The sequence below is a fragment of the Toxotes jaculatrix genome, chromosome 3 (genome assembly GCF_017976425.1).
Source record: "Toxotes jaculatrix isolate fToxJac2 chromosome 3, fToxJac2.pri, whole genome shotgun sequence".
Lineage (NCBI taxonomy): Eukaryota > Metazoa > Chordata > Actinopteri > Toxotidae > Toxotes > Toxotes jaculatrix.
Genome location: NC_054396.1, coordinates 22,424,052 through 22,437,043, shown reverse-complemented (window position 1 = coordinate 22,437,043; position 12,992 = coordinate 22,424,052). Strand labels below are relative to the sequence as shown.

General features: G+C 39.7%; 1 protein-coding gene across 1 annotated transcript; it reads right to left on the bottom strand.

Annotated features, from left to right (window-relative positions):
• Positions 1-12,548, bottom strand: gls2b (glutaminase 2b (liver, mitochondrial)). Its single transcript, XM_041034839.1, has 18 exons — positions 12,270-12,548; positions 11,368-11,467; positions 11,168-11,289; positions 8,002-8,131; positions 7,660-7,739; positions 7,076-7,239; positions 6,769-6,827; positions 5,789-5,821; positions 5,607-5,665; positions 5,384-5,450; positions 4,380-4,430; positions 4,051-4,227; positions 3,779-3,910; positions 3,206-3,298; positions 3,061-3,122; positions 2,855-2,931; positions 1,454-1,517; positions 1-1,002 (listed from the first exon to the last, which is right to left on the bottom strand). Exons 1-18 carry the CDS (start codon positions 12,440-12,442, stop codon positions 846-848), a joined length of 1,800 nt encoding a protein of 599 aa, XP_040890773.1. The 5' UTR covers positions 12,443-12,548; the 3' UTR covers positions 1-845.
• Between the last annotated feature and the right edge of the window lie 444 nt (positions 12,549-12,992).

Sequence of the window (12,992 nt, the reverse complement as noted above, 5' to 3'; positions counted from 1 at the left end):
TGGCAGATAAATAAAATATGTTTAATGGACGGCCTCAATGTCAAAAGCATTCCAGATAATAAATTACCTTTGGGAATTTCGTCATCAATTTCATGCAGTTAAAATGTCTATAAATATTATAATACTCTATAACAATGAACTTTGATATCAGGAACCCCGGACACTTATTTACAGCTAAATATATATATAATGAATCTGACATTAAGTAGAACTGGGATCACGTAGAATTGTGAACAAACTTGAGTTTTTGCATCCGAATATATAGATAGGTTTCCATATTTAAAAGGGGATGGTTTTCAACACAGCACAATAAGAAAATAAAAACAGATAACAGAAAAAATGTAAAGTTCTGAATTTAGAGGAAGCACTAAAAGTATAACTGTCCACGCTCTGGGTTTATGAAATCCCTCCTCAACACTGCTGACATGCTCTGCTCCATAGAAATCTTATCATACCATAAACATTATGTGTGATGTTGATAGTATATTTCACCAGTGCTGATCTGAAATTAAGCTGAAACTGTTCCCATTACATGAAAGGCAGCATCAGCCTGCAATGATTATTTGTTATTGCTCTATTGTTTTATGATTTTTTACTGCTTATGCTGCCCTCTCTATATTTGCATGGTTTTACAATTTTCCTTTTCACCAAATGAATCAGTGCTTTGGTTCTGCAATAACCACTTTGCAGAATTAATTTATAGAGTGGCCTAACCAAAGGCTAGAACAGATAAGGATAGGTGGACCACTTTGGTTCTGTTTGGCACTCTTTCTCTGTGGTACAAAAAGGATTCTCAGATTGCACAAAAGCCCCGACATGTCAGTTTTGGGGACTCTATTAAGACATCACACCATACCCTCGATAGTGTCTAGCTTCGGGGAATGTCCAGCTTCAGTGTGATGCGTTTTCTGCTGCCTACAGACCTGCTGGTATTCTTTCAGCACTTTCACCACCTCATCATGTCCGAACTGCGTGGCGTCATCGACTGGTAAGTTCCCCCACCTGCACAGCAAGGGATAAAGGTCATGACGTAGAGAGAAATTAGATTATGGAGGAGAATTTCCAGCGGTTCGCACTTAAGTTTTAAATTATGGATTCACAATAATTCAGATGATAAAGACAATTTAATCTCAAAGGCTGAGTTACTTTAAGTATCTTCTCACTGTAGTTGTTGCTCTTTATGATTTGCTCTCATATTTCAGTTCTGGGTGAAGACCTTTTACTAATGTTTACTCACACAAACATTTTTTGTGGACAGGCAGTCCCACTAAGATTAGAAATCACATTTTAGGGATATACATAGATGGCAAAGATGTACGTGTCTAAATATGGGTTATTGTCAGGAATATGATCATACATCAAATAATACTTGCAAAGGATGACAGAGAAAACAGAACTCGAGGTTAAAATATTTGATTATGATCAGATGGTAAGTTGGATATGCAGATCTCACCTGTCTTCTACAAATGGATCAACTTTGCAAGTTTCAGTAAGAAACTTCACAACATCTATGTGACCTGAGAATAAACAGAAAACATGACACTTTATAGTTTTTAAGTTTTTTTCTGATAACGAAAAAAAGCTTTGGTGTCGAAAAGCAACGGAACAGCAAAAGTAGCACGTTATTCAGGATTTAAAGTTTTTCTAACAGCATGACAAATTGTGGGTGAGGGAAATACTTCTGACAGACATATAAAGCTGCTAAAAATACAAACTGCAAGAAAAAAAGATGATTATTTCCTCCAGTCACTATCTATCTCAGAATCAGATTTAGGAGTGCAAAGTTCTGCCTTTTTCATTTGGAAGAAAACACTTATTACTCCCATTTTTATCTTGTAAACAAATGACTTGCTTGCAAGGCTGCTTTTGAAAAATGTTACTGTTGAAGACGCTGCAGTGGAGCATTAAATCTGCACTGTGAATAAACTTAAACCACAACAGAAGACAAATAATCGACCATATGGTGCTCTGTGAGGGTTTGTGAGCTGACTCATTAGTGGTCTTGTATAATGTGAGCCAGAGGTACCGAACCTCTATAGTTAATCATGAAAACAAATGAAGGGGAAACTAATTACAGTTTAAATCTGTAAACTTTTAGCCAGATGACACATTTAGATAAAAATAAAGTTAAAGAGAGTCTTTTACACAACTGCCGAATGACAGAATGATTAACGGGCTGGGCTGAATGATAGTGATAAATATCTTGCTTGTTACAATGCAGGTAAAATATAATCATCATTGGATTGGATTTAATAAAAAGACTGTGGATGTGTGAAAAAGGTGCTCATGGGTTGCTATGTCAACGGACCCTTATTAAAAGTGAAGTATTTTGGAGCTGAAATCTGTAACTTTCCATGTGTTTGTCTTAGAACCACAGCAAGTGACTTATGTCTCATTTCACCATTGTGGGTATCCAGCTATGTTGTCAAGCAGAACAGGATGGGACATGTGTGACCCAACAAGGCAAGTTTAGGGTGTCTCCAACCACAGTAAATGTGCCAGGTTTAATGTTTTACCACACTCCACCACACAAGACCAATAAATGTTTAGGAAAAATTACAAATGTCAGATTTAATAACACACTGGTTAAAGGCCGGTCACACACACCAGTGTTTTCACTTAATATTCTGGTTGATTAGACCTCTGTTCTGTGTTGTGTGTTCTGTGAGGACGAGCCACGAGAGGTGGAGGAACATAAGGGAGAGGGAGAGCAGCTGGAGCTGCAGCATCAATAGCTGAGCTTGAGGAAAGAGTGGAGGAATATCACTGAGAGAAGACAACTGCATCACAGGTTTTGTAGTCTACTGAAAGTTACTTATTCATCCAGAACCACAGATGAACATGAGGAGCTCACCTTCTGCTGCAGCGATATGCAGTGCTGTTCGAGAATCATAGTCTTTTAGATCCATGTCCATGGATGAAAGAGCAAACCTGAAGGAATAAATAGAAAGACAACTTGCAACTACTTTTTGATACATTAAATGTATCTCTCTCTTTCTTTCTTTCAATAGGCTATTTATTATATAAGACAAAAAATAATCAGGTCTCCTGAAAATGTACCTTCTCAGGGCTGACACATCTCCACTGTAGGCAGCGAACATCAAGTTGAAAACAGACTTGTTCTGCAAAAACAAGAAAGTAACATAAACACAGAAGTAGTAAACATATTTAGCATACCAATCAAGAAACTGAGAAAGCAGCTCACCCTGTCATCCCCATCCTGCCTGCGAGGGTCCTGCTTCTTCACAAAGTGCCTCAGGTTGTCGTAATTGTGGAAATTGAAGAGCGACACAAGCTCCTGAAGATAAGATACAGTTTTTATTAAGTTAAAGAGGAAAACACTCAAGAACTTGTACTGTACATTATTCTTGTGTTTTAAGAAAAGAAAATGTATTATCTGAACATTGTCAGTTCTTTATAATTTCCGACCTGTGAAGTAAATTGGACGTAAACTCTGGAGCTCCAACATTGCAAGACAATTTATATAATCAGCTACAGGTTGCAAAATATTCTTTGTAATCTAAGAGTGATTTTCTGCTTCTTTCATATTCTTTTCTCTGCATAACAGCTTGAATTTTTAACATCTTGGTGATTTTAATGGTTTGAGCTTGAACTGAATCAGATTTTTGGCTTTGGTATAAAGTCCATTTGAGCTCCATCTAGTGGCAAGATATGAGAAAAAAAGGAGGTTGACAGTTCCATCAGAATGATTTGTTTCTTTACCAGAAACAGTCTCAATGCAAAGACACAAAAGGCAGTGTATGTGTCTTGCTCTTGCCTGACAGAAATGTATTCCCCGGACGCTGTTTCCAACTCTGTCCAGTGGAGGAGACCAACACATCACTCCCATGACGTTGGGGATCACCAGAAGTATTGCACCAGACACACCAGATTTGGCAGGCAAGCCCACCTGGGAGATGAGCGCAAGAGGCTGTATGTATGATTTGATTCAGGCTGACAAATGAACAAGCACAGTGAACTATGAAAACGTCATTGCCTTTGTGTTAGAGGGGTGGTGTGGTGGTACAGACATCTTCTAATGTTACTCACATGAAAAGCCATCTGGCCAGAGAAGTCATACATGCCACATGAGTGCATGAGACTCAAAGTGTTCCGTACCGCCTCGGCGCTCAGGACACGCTCGCCTGTGATTGGACATATTCCACCGTTGGCCAGAGTGGCAGCCATGATACTCCCTGATTCACAGGTCACCTCAATGGAACAAAGCTGAGAGCAGAAGAGGGTTTGGGGTTTAGGGTTGAAACTACTTTTTCATTTTCATTTTCATTTCAGCTAAATTAATATCAGGATCAAGAAGAAAAAAAAAGGTTTTTCAATGATATGTCACGAAATGTTCTATACATGACAGAGAAGTTTACCTGGAAGTAGAAGTCTAAGGCATCAATCATATCCGCCTCCGGAGGAAAACACTGGTGAATGAAACATGAACATCATCACTATTTGACTGACTTACATGCTAGCTAACATTGTACACATATACTATTAGTCCTCAACCAGAAAACCAATTCGGGCCAATTCATAAGGCTCTCCTATAATCTGACCCCTCAAAAGAGAAACTGCTTCACTTTGAACACACAGCGCTCAGTGTCAAAAGGCGATGCATGCACAGAGAAGGGATTTTAATTGGCCACAGAGATGACTGGACTAGCAAACTGATGACAGCAGCAAAAATTGACAGAAGGCTGACTTTTAACATGTTACTGGGAACATTAAAAAAAATTAAATTTTACAAGAGAATTTGTTGGCTATGGCTAGAGATAATTGTAGGAATACTGGGAGCAAGAATCAGAAGAAATAACTAAAAAAGAAAAAAAAAGGACAAAAACAGTATACTGACCAGGCATGCTTTTATTCATTTCTGAAAAAAATTATATTTTGAAAATATGTTTTTACCGAACAACAATAATAGGTCAACTAACATTATTTTGATAATCAACTGATCATTTAAATCTTTTCATTCTAGAAAAAAAGCTAAACACTCCCTGGTTTCAACTTCTCCAGTGATATGATTTACTGCTTTTCTCTGTTTTATAACATTGCAAACTAAATATATTTTGGACTTTGTTGGTCAGACAAAACAAGACATCAAAAGTCACTGTGGCTTTAGGAAATTGCTATGGGCATTTTTCAAGACTTCTGGTATTTTATAGGCTGATCAAATAATGAAAATGGTTTGTTGCAGCTTTATTTCTATCTGCCAGCTCTGCAAAGGAACATGTCACAAAAACATACATGTGAATGCACAACACTCAGTTGGTACGTAAACATTAAGCTTTCTCTGAAAACAGATGCAGCAGAAAATAAAAAAAGGATTCATAATCCCACACATTTCAGCACTGTAAGAAAATGTTCTGTAACTGACCTTCTTCTCTTTCATGTAGTATCCAATGGCAAAATTTCTGTCGCCTGTTTCTTTTTCTGACTGGAACCTGAGACAGACCGGCAGAAGGGGTCAATACTAAAACATGAATAATGCAAATGGGCAGTGGACAGGCAATCTGACTAACACGGTCTGGGAACTTAGGTGCATTAAATGAAGATATATAATGATAAAACAAATCTAATTTATTTGATCGTACACTCACGTGGCATTGCTGAAGCCAACATATTCTTGCCCAGCCATCTTCTTCACAAACTCCATAACCTAGGCAAATAAGGACACCATTTTGTGTGTATTGCAACATTTCTGCACCCGCTGAGATAATAATGGCACAGTTTGATAATTCATGGTCTTAAAAAAGAAGAAAATCTGAGGTACATCACTTACATAGTCAAACTTCTCTGCCTTATTTGAACGAGGCTGAAAACAAAATGAGAGTCATTTGCTTGTACAAAAACATGCTGATTGTAATTGCCAAATTCATTCAATTCCCATATTCATGAACACTAAATATGACTTCACTATGACTAATTACACAGGGTGAAACAATTCAAGAATATATCACTGATTGCATAACTTAACATACTATTATCAGCTGGTGCAGCAAGAGGAAAGATAGGCAGGGATCATAAGCCCCAGAGCTTAGAGTTCAGGAAGAATCTCACAAAACATGATTAGAAAAAACAAACTGAAAAAAGATTCATCTGATCACATTTTTTCTGATTTGAATATGTAAGACAGACTTTGAATATGCCAAAAGAAAAGCAGTCATATTGAGTCAATAAAGTAAAATTTCTCAAAACATTCCATACATTAGGATATTTCGAAAGTTATATTAATAACTTGCTGCTGCTGTTTTGTGACATTTGCCCCAGGCTTTGCCATACAGATCATCATCACATCAACAGACTCACTCAACAACCTGGAGGCTCTAAACTAGAACATACTGCACATTAAAGGGCTAAATGGGGTTCATTATTTAAAATAAGTCACAAAAACAAGATAGTTGTTTTTCCCAGAAAATGGTTTCAACTGCTGGCAATATTCTAATTAATTGTCTGTAAAACTACAAAAAAGAAAAAAAAACAGTATTGACAATAAATATATTTCCAAATTTTTCATGTGCGGAAAACTAAATTTAAAAGCATCCCACAAATTCCGTGTGAATCCTGTCATTTTCTTTTCTGTTTCCAAGTTTGAAAATAAAAATAATACATCTTAAAAATTACACACAGTGTGCCACTTGTCGGACTCCAAAGTGCAAGTAACAATTTTCTGTGCTCCTGACTTTTACCAAAAGGATGGTGATTTACTGCATGTGCTGACTCAACTCACATACACCCGGCCACACATGTCCATCTGCTTACCTTGATAAGAGAGCTGATCACTATGGCTCCAGCATTCACCATTGGGTTGTGGGGTTTATCTGGAGAAAAGGATAACAAAAAAAAAAGAAAACATTTTAAAAGATATGATGTGGTGGAAATCTCAGCTGGAGGAAGACAGAATCCATCTAGTGAGTGCTACAGTCAGTAAAGGAAACTAACAAGAAGTGAGTAATCTGGCACAGCTGACATACATATCTACTCAATATCATTTCATCACACTGACTGCAGTGTGATGAAATGGCACTGCTTTTACAATCCAGCAGCACAGTGATGAGGTCTTACACACCTTCATCATCTAGTGAGAGCATGTTGAACTTCAGCCCGCTGGGCTCCATGCCGACATAACGGTGAACCGTCTCTGTTCCTGCCTCATGGACGGCGATGGCATACTGCAGGGGCTTCACACAGGACTGCAGGCAGAACGGCTGCTTAGTGTCACCTACCGAGTGCCTGGAGGAATAAAAGGGCCAAGAATAAACATTTAAGAAGAAAAGGGTTAAATAAGGTGAGGTCAGGAGAAAAAAGTTAATTCATTTATAAACAGTAAATATATGCTGAGAGTGAAAGTTCATTCTTGATCTTTGAAACAGTAGTTTCACAATCTCATCACAAGATCCATTCAGCAGCTGTGAGTTTTCAGCCATATCAGATACTTTCTCAGCATCACTCAAATCCCGTCAACCTCAACGTTTACGAGGACAAGAAGCATTTAAAGTGTTCAGAAAAATTTAAACATAAACAGTTCAATGACTACTAGGAAAACTCCCTCTGCAAAGGAGGATTGTATGATAAGATTGAAAGCGCCAGACCTGCTACTGAATGGACCTTGTGGTTAGATTATTCTGTCAAGTACAAATCTGTTTTTCTCACCTCTGGCCATCCACTGTACACAAAGACACACCCCACAGTTCTGGGTTAAACTTGGCCAACTGGGGGATGTAGTCTGCAACCTAAAGCCACGACACACAAGTGGAACACAGCAACAGTCAGATCACACAATTTAAAAATGAGGAATAAGTCTCACTAAAAGCACTGCAGCAGTGAAGGTGTTAGTAGAAAAGGATTTTGTAGGAGTAGGCAGATGAGTAAGGAAGAGTCAGTGAAATTGGACACAGTCAGAATTCTTACATGTTTCTACACTGACACACAAGACCTGAAAATTCTAAACTAAAATTTCCATTTCTAAGGCACAAACAAAGAGCAAATACCCACTTTCCCATCACTCTGCTTTTCCACTCTGTTGTAGATTTCATTTATTTTTTGTGCAAACACATCAAACCCAGGGATGATAAATTTCTTCCTGAAGGCCTGGATCAGCAGGACAATGTTTCCACCAACACATCTGAAAGAAAAACAACATAATGTAGAGTCACTCAGGAGCACTTATTGAAAATTCATTATTTTCTTTGATGGCAATAACATAGTACATGTGGCATGTGTGTGTGCAGTTCTCAGTGTGACTGGGGAACAGCTGCCAGCTATCAGTCTGTGCAACAGGCCTTTGATTTCATTAACATGACAGTAAATAAGGGCGACATGTTCTGACACACTACATAAGAAAAAAAATCAGGTGTGATCCAAGAATTTGAAATATCATCATATTTCTATGACATCAGTCAGGTAAATTCATTTATGTATGAAAAATTTAATTATCTTAAGCAATTTCTTTGTTGGATTGAACGTTATGATACAGTCTATAATTTTTCCCTCTCATGCACATAGTGGGTGGGTGGGGGTTGAAATGGCACAGCTCTTTTATAGTATTACGCAATTAAATAAATTCCCACCACAAACCACAGCCTAAAAAAAAAGACAACAGAGTTAAATCAATACATTTCAGACAGTCTCAACAAACATTTAGCATTGCAAACTACAAAATTTCGTATTAAACTGCATTACATTATAGATGTGTTCACATGTGTCATAGACTGTATAAAACATGGACGTAGCACCCGTGACGTCAACCACTGGTTTCGGGGAGTCGTTTGGTTACCAAACCGTGGGCATTTGAGCTGCGCCATCTTGGATTTTAGTGAGAGTGTACTTGCCATATTTGGCGAAGAGGCGGTTACTCTACGGGTCAGCCCGGGTCAGCCGACCGAGAACCCGGCCACTTAGCTCGGAGCAACCAAGCAACCGAGCTAGCCTGAGGCTAATCAGCTTATCAGCTAGGCTAACAAGCTAAGCGGCAGCTACATCCACCACAGGACAGTCCCAGAGTCCGACCCGACTAGCTTGACCCCGTGTAACCGCGACACACAGAATACAACAGAGTTCATAATGTTGCTGCTGTGTTTTAAACATGACTGTTTCAGATAGAGAGGTTTTAGGTGGAGCTGCAGGATTTGGTGGAGTTGTGGGGGGAAATTTATTTCTAGCCTGTTATTTAACTGTGAAACAATATTTTGATGTTGTTGTTGATGTTATTGTTGTTGTCATTATTATTAATGATAACAATGAATAACAATAATAACATTTAATATGTAATATTTACCAGCTTTCACCGCTGCCTCCACCCACTATCCACTTACAGTTACAGCAGCACACACACAACAGCAGCCGCTTACTGACGGAGCTGCTCTGTCCATGCAATGTCGGACTTTTTAAACAGAAAAATGAGACCAAATAAAATTGTAGCCTAGTATTCCCGCAATAAACGGACACTGAGAGCACGGAACACACCGCAACAGCGTTCCTAACATTAGCTGCTCCGGTCCTCTATCTGTATCAGCAGCGACCAGAAATCGGCAATTGAGTCATAAGCCAGCGGCAAAATATGCTAATACATGCTAATTAGTGCAAACATCCAGGTAAAATAGTGAGAAATTTACTTACCGAAAAAACTGCAACACAGACTCCTTCGACGGTCGGTTAGTACAGTCTACACTACAACAAGCCATATTGTCACAAAAACCTATCCGAACATTGGCAAACAAACACGGACACTGCAGCCCCTGTCAACCGCTGGAGGTAGCCGCCTAGCCCAGCCGATGCTTTAGCAAAGAGCTAACTGCCAGTGCCTGTCTTTGGGGCTGTCACTCAACGTAACCACGCCCTAATTTATGTAAGAATTTTAAGCCTAATTTTAAGCCCCGGAAGAGATCCTCACTGCTGAAACCTACAACTACCCCCTTGCATTTTGTCAGTCTCTTGTGGTCCTAAATTCCTCCACATTCTTCATTTTGTTTATAAATTAGACATAAAAGACTTAATCGGTGAGGTGAAGTATGTGTGGAAGACAAGGTAATAAAACACAAAGACAGGCAGAGAAACAATCATGCAGCAAGTCACATACAGCAAATCCTTCATTAAAATGGATTGTTGTTGGAAGGTCAGACTAAAAATAGTTTGGTCTCATGCCTGCGCTGGGTGGTGAATGGAAAACAAGACACCATGACGCAGTCAGCGTTGTGATACATGTCAGTTTTGAGGGGCAATGTAGAGAGGCAACGCTCTCAGAAACAGGCAATAAGGAGAGAGAATTGCTATAAAAATCTATTCTTATGTTTCCTGTCAACTGTGTGACTGAATACATAATGCGTGGGCATCGTTGCTCATTAAAATTGCCCTGTGCATTCCTGCCTCAGAATTGTTGTTCAACAGCACATCAGTAGTCTGACTTCTGGCTGAACAAGCATCCCACCTCTTGTATTGAAAACACAGTATACTGTCCCTCTGTAAAAAGACATAAAACCCCCAGAACAGACAACAAAGGGAGCTATAATGTCCCTGCAGTACTGGGCTGAGATTTAATTAAAGTGCTGCACTTTGTACTCATGGACAGTTCACCTCAAGTCCTGATATACTGGCTGTAAATCACCTTAATACAATGGAACCCAGGGGCATTTGATTTGTGGTGATCAAAGCAACACGTGTTTAACAGCAACATAAAGCGTATTTCCACATATAATGTCAAAGTGACTCAGACACAACATGGAGCTGCTGCTTCCTTGTGCATTGTGGGTGTAGTTCAGCAGCAGGGAGAAGTTCTCACTGAAACACTTTACAACTACAGGTGGGGAATTATCGTTAATACCACCACCGAGCTCCACTGCACTGACGTGAGCTACAGCCAATAAAACTTTATCAAACTACAGCAAAACAATGTGGATGGACAGATAACACTACAGATAAGAGAAGACTCAAATGTTGTTGTGTGCTAGGAAAACCACAGGTGTTACTAATAACATTAACAATGGTTCTGCTCTATTCATTTTCCCCTGCAAGACATGACAGTGAGCCAGCAATGCCAAGACCCTGAAACTGGAGCAGGCCAATGCAATCCAACCATGATTAAATTTATTAATAACACCTGTGCTTTTCCTGCAGTGACATGTCAAATTAGTTTCGTGCTGTAGAAATAATTGAGCTGCCTCACCTGTGGAAAAGGTCTCTGTCCATCATCACCTCACCAGCAGATTCCTTCACAGCCCGTCGAAGCTTCTCCATGCAGTCCTTTAGACGAGGGTCAGATGGATGAAGGCCAGTTCTCTTCAGGGCCTGCAAACGACAATGGAAACTACAGGTGGATGTATTGTATATAAAGAGTAGATAAACAGCATGTTTTCAACAGCTTACTGAGGTGAAGTGTGAGATTGGGACTTGCTCTTTTCCCTCTGTAATGGTGTAGAAAAGCATGCTTTCCACTCCAGAGCTGGGAGGCTTCGAATGAACATTCCTGGTGAAATGAAGAGTGAATTCTTGAAACGGGAAAAGCAACCAGTCTTGGGTGTTGACTTACAAAAGATTCTAAGAAAAGATATTTATTAAAAATAAATAAATAAGTTTTATGTAGAGGACCTTCTCAAATAGCCAGTCTAATTCACATGGTACACTGCTACCTTATTTTTTTTCCCCACTGGTGCATTTGCAGTATGTAACAGGTGATAGCTGGAGATCTCTCTTACACTTTCTACTACTTAAGCTTTACAAACTCTCATATCAAAGTGCTGGTTGCCTCATTCATAGCTGACACATGCTGATAACTGACGGTTGGGCTGATATGACCACTTTTGTAGCAGTAACACTTCGAAGCCGGATAATTTTCTTTGGGATGTTTACGTTATATATTCTATCCTCTTATACACTCACTGGTCACTTTTATTAGGTACACCTTGATAGTTCCGGGTTGGACCCCCTTTTGCCTTCAGAACTTCAACTTCATTTGGTTGTCTTGACCATGTCTACGTGCCTAAATGCACTGAATTGCTGCCATGTGATTGGCTAATGTGATATTTGCGTTAACGAGCAGTTGAACAGGTGTACCTAATAAAGCGGCCGGTGAGTGTACATTGTAAATTATCAAGTGCTTGGCATGCCCACGTCCATTTACAATACAATTTCTTGGATATTGTGAAATATCCAAGAAACAGGCCCAGGTGAAATTGATTTTAACAGTGTGGAGGCAGCCTGTGCGAGAATCCACACCGGCGCGAAGGTGTTGACACTCAGCTCTTATTCACACAGACTCACACACTCACATTTTGAGATGGGAATGATCCAGGTGTGGGGGCGGTTGTCGCTGGCACGCGGCTGTTGGTTCAGAGCTCAGACAACACGCTGGCTGGATCATGAAAACCTTCTTCACCGCATCTGTATTTCTGACGATTAGCTGTACGGAGTTTGGCAGACGCAGCGCCCTCAGACAGTGCATGGCTGCGACAGACGACAGCCACAAACCCGCTCTGATAGTCTGACTGACGGCGAAGAAAACAGCAGATAACGGCGACAGTTAATGTGCTCGAGCTGTTAAGCGGCGGCGCGTGCGAGGTCACTGACTTCCAACTGAACTGAAGTTTTGTTGCTTTCAAGTGTCGTCGGAAAATTAGGATGTTGACAGGACTATATTTTCCCCCAATGACAACGTTCGCGAAGTGACAAGTTTAGTGTAGAGCTTGTATTGTTCAAAATATCGGTTATTTGCCTGATATTTAGCACTTTTATGCTCTTCACTCCACGCCAGGGAGCTCTACAACTTGACTAAAACAATATAAAAATTATAAAGGGATATAAACACTGTTAAACTTGGCTATGAAAAACTCATGAAAGTGGCCAGAAGCTGTCTGTAAATCAATGGATAAAATACAATTTTACGAGGAGCACCTGAAAGCAGCAGGGGGTCTGTATAATGAGTTACAGGCACACCACCTCATGTGGTAGCTGTCACTTGGCTGGAAGCTACGGCAGCAAACCAGAAGCTGGAA